Source organism: Antechinus flavipes, chromosome 1 (genome assembly GCF_016432865.1).
Source record: "Antechinus flavipes isolate AdamAnt ecotype Samford, QLD, Australia chromosome 1, AdamAnt_v2, whole genome shotgun sequence".
Taxonomy (NCBI): domain Eukaryota; kingdom Metazoa; phylum Chordata; class Mammalia; order Dasyuromorphia; family Dasyuridae; genus Antechinus; species Antechinus flavipes.
This window is the reverse complement of record NC_067398.1, coordinates 697,984,308-698,002,466: the sequence shown is the minus strand read 5'-3', so window position 1 is coordinate 698,002,466 and position 18,159 is coordinate 697,984,308. Positions and strand designations below refer to the sequence as shown.

The 18,159-nt window shown below is 39.9% G+C and overlaps 1 protein-coding gene across 5 annotated transcripts in view; it reads right to left on the bottom strand.

The window, feature by feature from the left end:
* RPH3A (rabphilin 3A) overlaps nt 1–18,159 on the bottom strand; it is a 347,889-nt gene that overhangs the window by 12,210 nt on the left and 317,520 nt on the right. For all 5 annotated transcript variants that reach the window (XM_051972819.1, XM_051972821.1, XM_051972818.1 and 2 more), the window contains 4 exons: nt 17,364–17,473; nt 12,127–12,253; nt 3,305–3,361; nt 606–760 (listed from right to left, as the gene is read on the bottom strand). In XM_051972819.1, the coding sequence (XP_051828779.1) occupies nt 606–760; nt 3,305–3,361; nt 12,127–12,253; nt 17,364–17,473 (449 nt within the window). The remainder of the gene's footprint in view (nt 1–605; nt 761–3,304; nt 3,362–12,126; nt 12,254–17,363; nt 17,474–18,159) is intronic.

The following is an 18,159-nucleotide window of genomic DNA, read 5'->3' as shown; positions in this document are numbered from 1 at the left end:
GGATGCAGTAATGATGGAAGATATCTATTATCCAGATGCCTGGAGTGTTTGTCAAAAGCTGTGCTCTAATAATAATTTCATCCTTCAAAAGGTGGAATCAGGATGTTGAAGGGTCTTGAGTCCATGGATGTAGTTGAAAAAAACTTAGCCCAGAAGGCAAAGCCAGGAGCAATGAGTGAAAGTCAAAAAGAGGCCAATCTGGACTTTGTGTTAGAGAAAAAATTTCTACCAATGAGAGCTATCTAAAAGAAGAATAGGATGATCTGAGTGGTACTGGATATTCCCTCTTTGGAGAGCTTCCAGTCACGGCTGGTTAGCCACTTGTTGGGTTTGTTGTAGTAAGGATTCTCATGATGGACAGAATGAATTGTGTGGTTAATTAATTCATTTTCTACTTTCATATTCTATGGAATCAGCAACATCAGGCCAGTTTTGACCCTTCACTTCAAATTAAGGAAGTAGAATCTGACATCTTGGAAATGGTGGGCAACTGGCAACCCAATCTAGCTGATCTTTTATCTTGCTCCCTGTCTAGATGCTAAGCTTCTGATCACTATCTATCTCTCCTTCTATTTCTTTTTCCCAACCCCAGGCCAGTGACTCACAGTTTGACGAAGGGGTCAGAGTAGCCATTAGCATCCATTGCAGCCAGGTGGACACAGCGCACAATACCCACAATGAGGCCTCCTTGTTGGGTGCTGTACATGAGGGACACTAGGATCTTGCCACGTTCCTCAATGTCACCTACACGTTCCACCTGCTAAAAAATGAGGCAGAAAAGCCTGGGTAAGGGGCTATGGAGTGATAGAATGGACAGATAGCATAAATAAGCATCATCTCAAGGAGAAGGAGACCTATTATGAGAACCACTAGCTTATCCCATTCAGCTGTGAGCTTCTTAAGGGGAGAAAATGTTTTTGTCTTGTTTTTTTATCCCAAGTGGTAACACAAGGCTTCCCATGTGGAGAGAACTTCATAAATATTTGTTGATGGCTATAACGAATTGGCCCAGTAAGTCTAAATAGAATGCTTGTTAAGGGGAGCAATCAAGTGGCAGATTAGTTAAACTATCCCATACTGCCTCATCCTTGGCCATAGATCCCAAGGCCAGGCAGTTGTTGTGGAAATCAGAATAGTAATATGTACACATGTGTGTGCACATGTGTATGTGTTCACGTGTGTGTGAGGATAAGGAGGAACAATGGGCTAGCATCAGCTCAGATTTAAGGCATGGTTTCACATCTCCTACAGTACAGTTGGCCAGATCCCAATGTCACTCTCTCCCCTAACCCTGGGCCCAAACCCAATTCTCAACTTGACCACAGATTGACCCATTACCCCTACCCCTGAATAAATCTGAACTGTGGCTCCAGATTTAGCCTTAAGCCCAACTAAGACTGATGCTTTTCCCAGAGGGATCTAATATTTCTGAGCTATAAGCTGAGCCATTGACCAACACCCCGACTAGCTCTATAGATTGAACCCTAACCTTAAGTCCACGCTAGATCTTAACCTAAGCCAGAGGCTGAACCATGAACTCACTCAACTAATATAAATTCATGCCCCGGGTCATAGGAAAAACCTGGCAAAATAGTGTGGATGGTCCAGTGCCAGAACTTCTCCATTATTGGGAACCCTCCCCTCAGAAGGAGGTGAAACTGTGGAGAGCCAACACTATTCTCTGGAGGTTGTAAGGGCAGCATGGAAGTGATTGCTACATTATTGGAAGGAGTGACACAAGGAAACAGAGGAAAGCAATGTGGGTGGGTATAGTGAAAGGTATTGGATTTGGCTAGAGAGGATCCAAACTGCCTCTGTGCCAAGCCTTGGGAACACAAAGGAGAGGCAAAAACAGTACCTGCTTTCGAGGAGCTCACATTGTTTTGTTTTGTTTTTCATTTTAATTTTATTTATTTATTTGTTTGTTTTTTTAAGGAGCTCACATTGTAATGAGGTAAGCCTGAGATTCTCAGCTGGTGCTTCCCTTTCCTGGATTCTTAGCTCTACATTTATCATCTGTTGATCTTTGGGCAAGTTTTAGTTTAGTTTTTCTGGACCTCAGCTTCTTCATCTATATAGTGAATAGAACTATATAGTTCTATATAGGGCCAGGTAGCTTTCACTTAAAGTCTCTTTCAATTCTAAAGCTATAATCCTGTGAGTTCAAGAGGGACCTGTGAGCTTAGACACTGGGAAAGATAGCAGGTATTTAAATAGGGTGCTAAACTTGCAGTCATGAAGGACTAGGAGCAAATCCCACCATAGATACCTATTGCTGTATGCCTGGGCAAGTTATTTTCCCTCTCTGATTTACTTACCTGTAAAATTAAAGGTTTGAAATGAATATACTGTCATGTGTTACTTTCAATAAACTATTTCTTTTTCTTCCTCCTTCCTTCTCTCTTCTTTCTTCCTTCCCTCCTTTCTTCCTTCTTTCCTTCTCTCTTTTCTTTTCTTTTTTCATTACTTTTTTCTTCCTTTCTTCCTTCTTTCCTTCCTCCCTCTCTCCATCCTATCTCTCTTTTTCTTCTTTCCTTCCTTTCCTTTTCTTCCTTTCTTTCCCTTCCTTCCTTCTTTCTTTATTTCCTTTTTCTCTTCCTTCTCCCTCCTTCCTTCCTTCCTTCCTTCCTTCCTTCCTTCCTCCTTCCTTCCTTCCTTCCTTCCTTTGTTTCTAAATTTGGTTAGAAGGGATATCTTATAGGGTGACTGATGGGAGAAAGATATATTCAAAATTATAACATAAATATGATATAAAATAAAAGGCATCTATACAATTAAGATGGAATTTTTAGAAGAAAGGTTGTTTAAAATGAGGGAATGGAACTAGAGAAAAATTTCTTGATTCTTTTTGTGCTCCCCTAGGCAGTCTTTTGAAGCTTAAGGTCCCCTGTTCAGGATAATGGTTTTAAATGCACAAATAAAATACATAAGATTACAAAGGAAACAGTTATATTGAAATATAATAATTGAAAAAAACCTTTTAAAACAAATTGATGGCTTCCCATGCCCATGTTTTCTGAACACGTTCACATGAGTAACTGAGTGATTCTAGATTAGCTGTAGATTAGTGTAAAGATAGCCATCAGTGGTACTACATGCTCCATCCCACCCCATCTTAGGCCACAAATCCCAAGACTGAGCAATTGTTGTAGGGATCAGACTGGTAATGTGTGCAGATGGGAGGGGGGAAGAACAACAGGTTAGAACCCTGTCCTAGATTGAATGGGGGCACATAAGGATGAGGGGCAGACAGACAGAATGACAGGGTCAGCTTGGTATCATCAATCCCAGGGTGTTAACGTACCTCTTCTTCATAGAGTGCCATGCCTCTGGCTGATCCTGTGGTCCCAGCTCGCTTCATCTTAGGAGAGAACAGGGGAGAAGGAAGGAAAGAAGGAAGAGAAGGAGGGAGGGAGGAAGGAAGGAAGAGAGGGAGGGAGGGAGGGAAGGGAGGAGGAGAGGGAAGGAGGGAGGGAAAGAAGATGGGAAGAAGGGAGGGAGGGAAAGAGTAAGGGAGGGAGGAAATGGAGGGAGGGAGGGAGGAAAGAAGGAAGGGAGGGAAGGAAGGAGGGAAGGAAGGACAGAAGAGGGAAGGAAGGGAGGGAAGAGGGAAAGAAGAAGGAAGAAAGAAATAATTTAGTGCATGAAGATTGTTTATAAAGAGTAGCAGAAATTTAGCATGAGTGCTAGCACACAGAGTATTGGATGAAATTCAGGAAGATTTGAATTTAAACCTCATTCCTGTAATTCAAAATCTTAGACATTCATTAAGCTCCTACTATGTATCAAACCAGAGCTAGGTGCTAGAAATACAGACACACAATTCCTTCCCTCAAGGAACTTGTCTTCTCCTAGGGATGGAGGCTGGGGACGGATACAGCATATATTCAAAACCTAGACAAAATACACTTTTAAAGGGAGGAAAATCAGCAAAAGAAAGCCTTAGCTGTGCAACCAAAGGCAAACTGCTTCAAATCTTGGAGGCTCAGTTTCTTTAGCTGTAAAATGGGGATAATGACTTTTTAGCATCTAACTACTTCCCAGGACTTATGTGAGTCTCAAATGAGATAATGTGTGTAAATCACTTGGCAAACCCTGAGGTGTGACAGAAAAGTCTATTATTATTTATGAGCCCAAAATCTGGATAGTGAAAGACCCCAGAAACTGGAGTCAGACCTAGATATAACCAATGGGCAAACACTTATTAAGCACTTGCATGTGTCAGGCACTGTGCTGTATGCTGGACTATATAATCAATCAACAAATACTTACAGTGGCACAGTAGCTAGAATCCCAGGTCTGGAATCAGGAAGACCTGAATTATAAAATCTGTCCTCAGATACTTACTAGCTATGTGAGCCTGGGCAAGTCACTTCACCCAGTCTGCCTCAGTTTCCTCATCTGTAAAATAAGCTGGAGAAGGAAATGACAAACCACTCCTATTTCATTGCCAAGAAAACCCCAAATGGGCCAACAGGCAGTTGGACAGGGCTGAATAACAAAAACATGGTCCAGGCACAGGAGATATTAGGACAAAGAAGGAAACGAGTTCTATTTACATGAAGGAGCTGAAATGAAAGCTCATTCCCTTCTGGAGATATATGACCTTCAATAAGTCACTCTCCCCTTCACAGAGCCTCAGTTTCCTTCTCTGAAAAATGAGGGCAGTTGGGCTTACTGGCCTTTGAGGTCTTTCCTGGCTATGACATTCTAGGTTTCTGATTCTTCCTTTCATTTTTTATTAATTATTTTTTTTTTTTATTCACTTTGCTGTTCACTAGCAACTCCAGCAGAGGGCAGATGAGGAAAAGTACAGCTGGAGAAAATACACTTGGTCTTTCTTAAGCAGTCCTACTCCCATCCACCCTTCCTCCCCACCATGGGAAATCAAGACAATGTCAAATGCTGCAGAGAAATTCTTATTAAGAATAAGGTTTCAGAAAGGGTCATCCGACCTGACAATGAAATGCTCCCTGGTGACTTCCTATAATTCTTGGCATGTGACTCTCCTCCCAGTTCTGTTGCCTACTTTCTTACTGTATGTGTCCCATGCTCTCCTCACCTTTGCCTTCCAGCTTCACTGGCTCAAATTCTACCACATGCAAGAGGTCTCTCCTGGTCTCCCTCTCATCTCTTTGCCTTGTCTCCCAAATGCTGGTGCCTTTCCTCTGAGGTTACCTCTCATCTACGCTGATAATCTCTGGGAAGCTAGGTGGCTCAATGGATAGAGCATCAGCCCTGAAGTCAGGAAGATCTGAGTTCAAATCAAAAACTTTCTAACCGTGTGATCCTGGGCGTCACCCTGTTTGCCTCAGTTTTCCTATCTGTAAAGTGAGCCAGAGAAGGAAATGGCAAGTCACTCCAGGATCATTTCCAAGGAAACCTCAAATGGGCATAAAGAATTAGACACAACTGAACAACAACTTGGATAATCTAATTGTTTACATGTGTCTCTCCCATTAAAATGTGTGCTCATGGAGAACAAGGACCTGTAGTCCCAGTACTGAGCATATAATATGCACTTAATAAATGTTTGCTAAGAGCTATCGACTGGCTTTAATGGTGAACTATGGAGTTGGATACTGGATTCCAGCCAGGGCTCTGTCTCTTGTTAAATGTGTGACTTTGGCCAATTGTATTTCCAATGCGGTTTTTAAACAATAATTATCCTATGATTTCCCTTATCTCCCTTAAGGAGTTTTCCAACAACCTCATAATAAGGTAGGGAGAAATTCCTTCATCACCCTGAGAAGCTTTTTGGTCCTGGCCATTGAATGGAGGCTCTTGAGGCTACTCAGGTCACAACCAGTCACTAGTCACCGTTATGCCCCTCAGACAGATATAAAAAAGTCATTCAACAATTGGTTATGGAGGGCACTCCTTTCCCTCTGAAGGAGACCCTTGGGCCGAGGGGAATTTCTCTCCCTCTTTCTCCTTCCCATCAGTCATGGCATTTAGCAGCGGAGGTATTTGCCTAGAAGTAGATGCCCCTTTCAGCAGCTGAAAAGTCACTTCTGGTCAGTTGTGGAGGAGGAAGACTATGGACTACTTTCTTAAGGACTGATAAGACCAATTTCTCTACCTAAATATAAATGTCCTTTTACAGGGTCTAATAATCCCCTAGCTTTCTTTGACTGAAACTCCTCCCCAATGCTTTTCTCTATAGAGGGCAGTGTTATACCATACTTCTCTTTAACTGTCCTGACTCAGTTTCCCTGAACTAGTTTCCCTTGTCTCAGTTTCTTTAACTGTTCTGTGTCAATCCCCTAAGCTGTAAATCTCCCTCTGGTCCATTAAGACTAAGGACCGATTACTCTAAGGTTATAAATTGTTAGCCCAAGCAAGATAAACAAGAGAGTAGACCTCCTGACTCTTTTCTGTCCTCAAGAATTTACAATATCCCTCTAAAATATTCCAAGCTATTTCACTGACATCTTTATCTCTGTGTAATTCAGACATCCTGTCTCTAGATTTTTTTGGGTTTATGGCCTCTTCCATCCTGACAGTTTTCCTGCGCTTCTCACCCCTTCCTTTGTTCAGAGAAAAGGTATTTAAGAAGTTGGGGTTCCTCCATTCATTGCTGGAGGATGGCGGCTGGCAGCTGTATGCTGGACGCTGGATTCTTTGGAATGATAGTCTCCTCCAGCCCTGGGACCAACATTGATTCCTTGGTCCCAGTATATCTTTATCTCTGTCTGACTGGATAATTTGAGATGAGAGTCCTGCCCAGTCAATCTTACTCTTCCATTAATAAAATATTTAAAAACTCTCTAATCTCTCTCCTGCCTCAGTTTCTCCGGCATTACAGCAGAAACTGGACCTTTTAGCTTATTCCTTTTTGCATCTATTGCTCTGCCTGGTTTAAACTCCATAGAACAAGATGCTTTTGAACTCAGTATACCCTGTTCTCCTCCCACCTCTCAGTTAGTTATCCTGCCCCCTTTTCTATGTTGTCCCCTCCCCTCATTAGACTGCAAGCTCCTTGAGGATCTCTTTTTTCTTTTTAAATATTTTTGGTTTTCCCATTACATTTAAAACAATTTTTTTACATTTGTTTTTTTTTTAACTTTGAGTTTCAGATTCTCTCACTTATACTCTCCCCCAGTCCCCATTAAGAAAGCACGTGTGAAGTTAAACAAAACATTTCTATAAAAGTCATGTTGTGAAAGGAAATATCAATCTCCCTCCAAAAAAGCCCTCAAGAAAAATAATGTTGAGAGAGAGAGAGAGAATGAGAATGTTTCAATCTGTATTCAGACACAATTAAGTTCTTTCTCTGGGACTGAATAGGATTTTTCATCATAAGTCCTTCAGAATAGTTGTGGGATCATTGTATACTGAGAAAAGTCATTCACAGCTGATCAGCCCACAACATTGCCATGACTTTGTACACAGTGCATTTCACTTTGCTTCACTTCTTGGAGGATTGTCCAGGTTTTTCCCATCATTCAAGAACTGCCTTTAAAAAAAATTATATCCCCAACATTTAGCACAGTGCCTGGCACATGGTAGGATTGAATTATTTGATTATCAGACTGATCCTCCTCAAAATATAACCTTCCTCTGTAAGCATCTAAGACATCTAAGAGCAAGATGAAGGGTCTGACTTTGGGGTTAATGTTTCAGTTTGGGTCAGTTCTCTCATGGCAAATTCCGAAGTATTTTGTGGGTTTCAATCCTCCCCGCCGAAGATGGGACCTCTGTTATAATAACAGTAGTAATAACATAACATTTGTATAGTGCTGACATTTATAGAGTGCTTTAAGATTTATCAAGTCTTTTTATTTTTTTTCCTCTTGTAATTTTTACAACCATATTATAAAATGAAAAAAGAACTGGATTTGGAATCAGAGGGAGCCAGGTTCAAATTCTGATTCTGCCATTTTCTTTCCATATGACAAGTCACTTTTCCTCTTCGTTTCCTCATCTGTAAAATAGGAGTTTATGTTATATGATCCCTAATATGCCTCCCAGCTCTCAATCTATCACCAACCTATAAGGCAAGTACTAGGAGCCACTAGTAAATTTCTTTAATGAGATCTGAATCCTAGTCTTCCTGGTGGTAAGTCCAGAGTACTAGCCACAGCACCACACTGTCTCCAGCCTCTAGGGAGTAGTCCATTTGGGGACCCTGGTCTGACTAATGGTCTTCTAGTACATGATCAAGACAATTGGGAGTGTGCTGAAGGAAGCAATTATTCCCCATTACAGGGAGAATCTGGGGGGAGGAGAAGGGGAGTGCTAGTGCACCAGCTACTACTGGAGCTTCCTGAAGAATGGGACAAACCTCCTCCCACCCTGCTCCTGCCCTCTTGCTTTCTTTCTAAAGCAGGAAGAACTTGATCAGAGAGCAGCTTCTAGGGAAGTGATTTCTCTGATGAAGAGAATGCAATTATACTAGAAAGAGCCAGCAAACTACTAATTATCCTGTGAAGACCCACATGGGAACATATAATTCCCCAAGGCTCATGGAAGAGACTGACTTTGAGGACTCTGGTGTTTAATATTATTCCCTACTGTGATCATCCTTCTTGTGGATCATTCTGTTCACCTGTATTATAAAAACCTCATGTAGCATGAAGCTAATCCTTCGCTGGTAGACCATATGGTGAGATGCTGCTGCTCCTGCTGCTGCAGGATCCCTGCTCCCCCAAGCCTCCCCATACCTACTTCCTGAAAAGGGATACACTGCCAGCTGTAAAGTAGGGAGGGGACAGAAAGAGCCATCAGCCTGGGTGAAAGGGATTCCAGTCCAGGGGCAGTCATAAACTAGGTGACTTGGGACAGACTACTTCCCCTCTCTGAGCCTCAGTTTTCTCATCTGTCAAATGATAAATTTGGAAGGTTTGATATCTTATCCAACTCAAGAATTCAGTTAACTGTCCCAGCCCTGACATTCGCTGTTCTAAGGCCCCTTCTAGCCCTGACATTCCCTGTTCTATACTTTTCCCAGCTCCGAGTCCTAAGTACAACTTCTCATTTCTGAAGGTTCTCTAAGGTTCCTCTTATTAGTCAACAGGAGGAGCAAAGAGCAGGAATTAAGGAGGAACTACTAGAGTGTTGTCTCTTCCCTCTTAAATCTCTCCCCAGGGTTCTGTTTATTCTTCCCCATCTTCATGCCTTTTCTAGCACCATTCATTCCCTTCTGGAAATTCTGTAAACTCTCTCTTTCTGTTTCTGCCTAGATCTCTCTTCCTTCAAGCCTAACTTGTTCAACTGACACTAAAAATCATTTTGCTTGTACCTGTATCACGGTCTATGTCCTATGACATGGTGGAAAGAGACATAGGCTTGGAACCAAAAGCGAGCTGAGATGGAATCCTAACTGATATTTCCAACTGTGGGCCTCTGGGCCAGTTCCTTATCTCTGAGCCTCAGTCTACTCACTTCTATAATAACATGTAGACACAAATGTGCCTCCACTCAAAAAGTCCTTCAAAGGACAGATGTGAGTGTCAGATGAAGTACTTGACATAAAATGCTTTGCAAACCTAAAATCACCACATGATTGAGCCAGAGTAGAAAGAATCCTGGCTTTACACCCTGAAGCCTGAATTTGAAATCTGCTGTGGTCACTTGCTGTAGGAGTGTATTCTCTTATCTCTCTGGGCCTCGGTTTCCTAATTTGTAAAACCAAGGAGTTGAATTCGATAGCCACCGGGGTCCCTTCCAGTGCTAATTCTATGATATTGTCATCCTCAATCATCATCATCCTTTGCATTGGTCTCTTTGCCCCTTATTGTACAGTAAGTTTCAAGATTCCAAAGACTGGGTCTTAGCTAAGCTTTGTGTATCCCCTAGTTCTAAGCATGGTTCTCTGCACATAGTAGGTACTTAGTAAGTGTTGGTTGATTGACTAACTCTCCTGTGAGCCTGTGGGGAACTTGAAAGAAGGGAGTGGGCTTGACATATTTTTGCATCTCCTCAAGCTCAGCTTTGATCATTGTAGGTACTCAGAGAATATTTAGAGAAAGCATTTAATAAACACTTGTTGACAATGAATGAATGAATGAAATTTTCCCAGACTGCTTCTGGACTTTTCTGATCCTCATTTGCTCATTTGACCCTTAGCATAGACTGTCTCATTTTACTATGCAGATTCTCCCTGGCCTTCTGTTGAGAATCCTGCAACAGGAGTCAGAAGAATTAGTTTCAAGGGAGCAAGATTTCAAATTAAGAGAAATCTGGAATCAAATCCTGTCTCTGCCTCTTACTAGCTGTAAGATTTAGGGAAGCACATGTTGTCATTTGAACCCTCATTTTTTTAAATCTGTAAAATGGGGGAAATAAACCAAATGAAATCATGGCATTACAGAACCAGTCATCAAGATAAATCATTGAATTCGGTATTGAAAAGATTTGAGGTTGAACCCTGCCTCAGACACTTACTAGTATATAACTCTGGCCAAGACACTTAAACTCTTTCAGCCTAAATATCCTCATCTCTGAAATGGGAGTGATAATAATAGCCATACCCACATTTGCTACAATAATCAAATAAAATAATATTTACAAACTCTTTGCAAATCTTAAAATGCTATACAGTTATTAGCTTTAATTACTATTAGAATCATGAAATGTCAGAGTTGGAAAGCACCTTAATCTCCACATGACCAAACACCCCTTCATCAACAGCTTCAACCAGTGATCAATCACCTGGGCTCTTCTTGAAAGCATCATATAGAATGATCATGGTCACTGAAGGGCTTGGGAAATTGTGAAGGTGTAGGAAATAGCATATAAGCTCCTTGAGGACATTTGTGTTTTTGAAATGCTTAGCCCAGTGTCTGGTATATTGTAGGCACTTCCCTTCTCAGTGCTCAGTTCTATACCATTCTTATGATTACTATAAAGTACAGAGAGGGAGTCCACCTGTTTTGGTGGGGGAGGGGGTAATTCCTCATCTGGGACTTCCCAATGAAATTACAAATCTAGCACAAAATTACTGTTATTAAAAAATGTTTAATTATTAAAAGGGGCAGCTAGGTAGCACAGTGGATAGAGCAGTAGCCCTGAAGTTGGGAGGATCTGAGTTCAAATCTGGTCTCAGACACTTAACATTTCCTAGCTGTGTGACCCTGGGCAAGTCACTTAACCCCAATTGCCTCAGGAAATAAAAAATTAAAAAAAACAAAATTACTGTTATTATTATTAGCGATAATAATAACAGCCAGCATTTATATAGCATTTTAAATTTTGCAAAATAATTTACAAATATAATCTCATTTGATCCTCACGGCAATCCTGGGAGGCCAGGATTTTATCCTCATTTTACAGATGAAGAAACTGAGACAGGCAGAAGTTAAGTGACTTAGCCAGAGTCACAATGTCTGAGGTAGAATTTGAACTCAGGTCCTTGTGACTCCAAGACCAGTGTTATAGCCATAGAACTTTTTAAACTTTTTCTACTTGCCATCCCTTTTTGCTTGAGAAATTTTTACACGATCCCAGATACGTAGATATATAAAATAGATATTAAAATCAAATATTTCTTGATAATAAATCAAAATTTTACAGTCCTCACATTCAGTTATATGAGCCCATAGAAGGTCATGACCCACAGCTTTAGAAGCTTTGCACTAGGCTATCCAGCTGTGATTGTTATTATATCAATTCTTTAAACCTCCTGTGACTGTTTTTGATAGATAACCATGTGCTTTCCTTCTTTCCTCCCAAATCTCAGCCTTTTGTACCTTCTATCTGGTGCTTAATTGTTATTTGATATACATACATGTATATGGTCATATATAACATATATGCTTTGTGTGTATATGTATGTGTATGTATATATACATATATGTATGTATCTGTGTAGTATTCCATCTCCCACCTCCACACCTTTGCACAAGTTCTTTCCATTATCTCTACCTGTCAGAATCCTTAGTTCCCTTCAAGGTTCATTTTCATTACTCTTCCATATGATTCATACTCTCTTCCTAAAATTATTTCATATTTACTTCTCTGCAGACATAGTGCTTCCTTTTATAGAACATAAGCTTCTTGAGGACAGGGACTATTTCTTTTTTGACTCTATCCCCAGGGCCCAGCACAGTATGGGAGGTAGAAGAAAAATAATAAGCAATGGGTAATCAATGTTTGGTGAATGAACTGAACTAATTAGCTCACAGGGATGACCCGTTCCAGGCAGATGTTGAAATTCTTCTTCTGATTAGGTTTCAGTTTCTTCAGGGAGAATCGGGTTTCCCCAATGAATTCGTTGTGGCCAAATTTGTCTTCATCGCAGACAGAAATCCTGAGATAAGAATGATAATAACAAATAAGAAGAAGAATAGAAATCATCCAATAGACTGACAAAAATTAATCAAGCAAGCTCTGTTTGATGCTCTGTGCTGGGAGCTCAGGAAGGAAGTTTGAAATAAGGTACAATGCCTGCCTTCAAGGTACTGGCGGTCTGGTAAATAATAAGTGACATTTCCATGGAGCTTTCTTGTCACAAAGCACTTTATATAAATTGTAGCATTTATGATTCACAACCACCTTATGGAATAAAAGGATAGATACTAATATCCTCAATTTACAGATAGGGACACTGAGGCCCACAAAGGGAAAGTGATTTGCTCAGATTCCCAGTCTATATTCTTTCCACTGTTCTACTTGTTATTCAGATGAAATAAGATAAGGATAGGAATAAGGACTGAATTTTTTATTTCATAATGATAGGGAATTCTCTTGGGAGGAAATTCCCTTTACAAAAGCAGATTGGGACCATCTTTGCCTAAAACTTCCTGGAGCATTAAGAGACCAAGTGCCTTTTTCCAGATCACACTGTTAATATATATCAGAGTGGAATTTGAACACAGTTCTTCCTGGCTGCAAAGTTGGTTCTTTATATGTCTTGATGAGTAGAAAAAGATAATGGGATTATATACTTAGAGTTAGAAGAGATTATTAATAAGTCATCTAGTCCAAAGATGTCAAAGAGAAAGCTGGCCCAAATGAGGCAGAACTAGATTAAAATATAAATAAACAAATGACTCAATAAAATAACAAAATAAACAAAGCTATCAATAAATAAAACTAAACCAAAAATAATAAAACAAATCAAACAAAAAACAATAAATAAAAACAAGATTGAACACAGATAATATTAATATGTGGCTTTCTAAATCAAAATGTCTCTTGCAGGAAAACCTTATGTATAGTTTAGTGGTTCCTGTTTTTATTTTAGGTTGACATTCCTGAATTAGTCTAACTCCTCTCATTTTGCTTTGTTTGTTTGTTGTTGAGTTGTTTTTCTTTTGGCAAGGTGGTTGAGATTAAGTGTCTTGACTAGGAATGATCAGGACCAGGAGATCATTATACACTTCAACAGCAATACTATATGATGATCAATTCTGATGGACGTGGCCCTCTTCAACAATGAGATGAACTAAATCAGCTCCAATAGAGCAATAATGAACTGAACCAGCTACATCCAGTGAAAGAAGTTTGGGAAATGAGTATGAACCACTACATAGAATTCCCAATCCCTGTATTTTTGTCCGCCTGCATTTTTGATTTCCTTCACAGGCTAATTGTACACTATTTCAGAATCCAATTCTTTTTGTACAGCAAAATAACTGTATGGACATGTATACATATATTGTATTTAACTTATACTCTAATATATTTAACATGCATTGGTCAAATTGCCATCTGGGGGAGGGGGTGGGGGGAAGGAGGGGAAAAGTTGGAACAAAAGGTTTGGCAATTGTCAATGCTGAAGAATTACCCATGCACATATCTTATAAATAAAAAGCTATAATAAAAAAGTGTCTTGACTAGTGTGACTAGGGTCACACAACTAGTGAATATTAAGTGTCTGAGGCTAAATCTGAATGCAGATTTTCCTGACTCCACGGTCAGTATTCTCTTCACTGTTCCATCTAGCTACCCCCTTCTCATTTTGTAGAAGAGAAAACAAGCACAGAGAGTTGGATTCTATCAGTAGAAGGTAGCAGTGTTAAAATTTGAACTCAAGTCTTCTTGATTCCCAATTCATCACTCTTTCTACAATGTTCTCTGTAGAGGGCTGAAACTATTGAGTTGATGCATTGAGGTCAGGACTGCCGAGCACTTGAGGCTAACTACCGACTGGACAATACTCTATGGGCATATGCTTGGAAAATGGCCCTTCCCACTATCCTCTGCTGGCTCAATGATTGGTGTATGCAGAGGATTGTAGGAGGGACTAGGAGGTGGAGTAAGACCAGCCAGAGTCACTCTTTGGCAGTAGACAAAGGAGAAGGTGGTCGCAGACATTCTGCTTCCATCCTGTTCAATCCTTGTGTCTAAAGACCAAGAATAAAGACTAAGGACTTTTGCTTATCCTGACTCCGGCTGATTCTGGGATGTCTGGGTGCTAGCGCGGTCGTTACAGTTCTCCACTTCCCCTAGCACTGACTAGATCAGACAGAGATAATAAAAGGTAATTAAATTCATAAACTGGCTAATTACTCCCTGTATAACCATGGACAATCCATTATTTAAGTTTAATTAACAATTAATTTTGTAAAAGTTAAAACTGGGTCTCTATATTCTGCCCAAGCTGGAAGTGCAGCAGCCATTCCTGGGATCAGCCTCACTGATGATAGGCTTATAAGCTTTGACCTGCTCTTTTTCTGAGTTAGACTGGTTTGATCCTCCTCAGGTAGCCTTGTGACCCATCTTATGGGGTCAGACTGAAGAGAACATCTGATTGACTTCAGTTTCCCTGCAGCTCAGAACTCCTGAGCTCAAGTGAGCCACCAGCCTCATCCTCCCCAGTAGCAAGGATGGCAGACATGTTTCTATGCTTGCCTCAGCAATTCAATTTTTAAAAATTTATTAAGGGAATAAAATAAAACAATCAAGGAGTTTACATTCTACCAAAAAAAAATAGTTGTTGGGTTAACCAACTAATATGAACTTTCAGAAATGTAAACAGTAAAAATAAAACTATTTCTTGGTGGCAGGGTTGACTGGAAGTTAGAAGAGACAATGGAAATTAGATTTTGATCATATCCAAAGTCAACCTTAAGTACTTTAGTTGGAAACCTAAGGTTTTGGCCATATTCAAAGTCACACAATCAATTATTTCTCTTCTGATTTTTATTCTCAGCAATTAATCAAATCAATCAGAAGGTTGATCAATAATTAATGTAGTTATATCTCTTTCCTGCCTAAATACCTTTTTGAAAATTTTGCCTTCTCTAAGAAGCCCTCCTGGATTGATTCTATTTGAATTGAACTTGTTCTTTATGTTATTGAAAAAATGTATTAAGGGACTATTAGATGGCACAATGGATAGAATACTGGCCTGCGAATCAGGAAGACATGACTTCATGTGTCTGAACTCAGACACTTACTAGCTATATGACTCTGGGTAAGTCCTCCCTCCAAATTGTGTTAAGAGCTTACTATATAGTAGGTACTGTGTTAGGTATTGGGGACATAAAGGCCAAAAGGTAACTGCCCTCAAAAAGCTTGCCTTCTAATAAAGGGATAGAGCATTTCTACAAAGTGAATTGGAGATAATATGAGGATGGAGGGATTACTAAGAACCAGAGGTATCAGGAAAGTCCCTCTAGTAGACCATTTAGAATGTAGAATATTTATAGTTTGGTTTTTTTTTGGCTTTGGAAGGAAGGAGGTAGAGGGAATTGGATGAGGGATTCATTAGTATAGAGAACTCCCAGTGAGGAAAACTCCCTCTAACTATATAGATCATCAACCATACTGCAACTTACAGTATTAAAGGGTGGCCTGAGGCACTGAGAAATTAAGTGATTTGTCCAGAATAAGAGAAATGATTTTTTTTCTCTTATATTAGTAACCAATTATTGAATTAGGACTAAGGATTTTTTTTTTTGCCTTTTGATTTCTTCATTAAGAAATCAGCCCCTGAAGATTATTCAGCCAATCTTTGAAGTACAGGGCTAATAATGAGATGAAATGTCATTATTAGAAAGTGATCAACATTACTAGAGTAACATTATTAGAGTGAGATTTACCCAACAGAAAATTTACATCTGATCAAAAGGTAAAGAGATTTGGTCTAGGTAAATTCCAGCTCATTGTGTTTTAGTCATGCAAGTCTGAGTGGAAGCAGATTCTCCCTTTTGTTTAGATCAAAGCTTCTTAAACTGTGGGTCAAGGAATCCACATGGGGGCAAATAACTGAAAGTGGGACTTGTAAAACAATAAAGGGTTTCTGAAGGCAATGATCACCAATTAATTCAAAATCAAATGTATAATGAATTCGAGTTATTTCTGGCAGTGCTTGTCTATGTTGGACAACTTCACTGCAGCCTTGGTTCTGAACATACAACATGGGCATTTTGCATGTGCAAATGCTGCCAGAAATACCTCAGTTTAGATTCTAGACAGAATCGTATAAACATTTCCTCAGCAAAAAGGAGGGAAAAGTTTTTAAAATCTTGGTTTAGATGGCCTAAGAATGGGATAATCTGGGCAGAGATAAATCTCCTAGTTCAAGATTGAGACATCAGTCATATCCCTCAGGTCCTCATTAGAATAAATCCATTTCTCATCACAGTATTTAGTCTTCTATTGTTTAACCAATCAGAATTATTCTTTTAGGAACACCTACTCTTCCAAGGGCACGTAAGCCAGTTATGTGACTTATGAGAGATAGCCAAATGACCATTCTTTTATTAATTACCCACTAACCATCATTAATCAAATGATTACCCAGAAATTGACTCTCAAACTTTTTTCTCTATAACAGGAGCCACAGTAGACAATATGTATTAGACCTGAATTCAGGTTTTTTGACCCTGAAACTAGCCTTCTATTCACTATACCACTCTGCATAATACAGAAAGAAAAGCAATATGAAATAAATTTAAGAATAATGATTTTCAGACATGAGAGAGCTTCCAATTCTAGGCTGTATAATATTCAGGGGGAATAGGGAGCCATTTAAGAATCTTGAGCAAGAGAGAAACGTGCATTAGGAAGGCAATTTTGGCAGATGCATGGAAGATGACTGGAGAATGAGGGAGAGAATGGAAGCAGACCAATCTGGAGGCTATTGCAATGATCCAGACAAGAGGTTATGTGGCCTGAATTACGGTGATAGTTATGTGTGACGGGAGGGAGGGAATAGATGTAGGAAAGAGAAGGGGAGGGAAAAAGAATCAAAAAGGATCAGCAACTGGGTGGATATAAGGAGTGAGGGAAAGGGAAGAATCTGGTCTGACATTCACATTTCAAACTTGGGCGACTTGGCTGTCTCTGACCCAAGAAGACCTCAGCCCAGCCCTGATGCTCATCCCAAATGATCCCAATTCAACTTTTCCTCTCTTCCCCAGCGTCCTCCTTTCTCTTTCCTCACCTCCTCCACTTCTTTCCCCACCTACCTCAGGGTCTTCCTTTGCATGTCCTCATCAGTAATGCCATGATAGACCAGGGTTTCGTTCCAGATGGGATTTCGTGTATTCCTTAGAGTTTTTGTCCGTAACTTGTTGGACTAGGATTGAAGAGAAAAACATGAACATTTAACTCAGTGTGGAGTCAGATCATGGAATCCAGCTCTTCTGGAAGTTCTCCAAAAAAATTGGGATGCTCCCAATATCTTCTCAAAGAAATTCTATTCCCCACTAACTTACTCCATCCTCCCAAGCAAAGAACTCTGTATAGGATGTCTGCAAAGCAGGATTCTGATGCTAATTTTGTCTACACCTTTTCCTATGAGCAAATGATTTTATAATCATAAACCTCAGTTTACCGCTCTGTGAAAAGAGGTTTAGATTAAAGGAGACTTTACGAAACTAACCTAAGATTCTCCAACAATAACAACCCACTTTTAAAGATCATTTTAATGTCTAGAAAGTAGTTCCACTTCAAAGCCCTGGGAGGTACATTACTTGGTTGGTCTTTCTTTTTTCTTGAGAGGTCCAAAATGACATCACTATATCAGGGGTCAAGGAACAAAGTATAAAGCTGTGATTGGTCAGACCAATATGAGCTTTGAAGGCTCCATCATAAGTCAGACACAACTAGTCCATGGGAACATTTAGAATGGAGATGGCTCTAAATTTATACATCTCCAAGGAAAGTAGATAATGCAAGGGTTGACATTTCTGTTTTACAGATGAGGAAACTTAGGTTCAAGGAAGTGAATCAATTTGATGACAGTCATACAGAGAGTTTAGT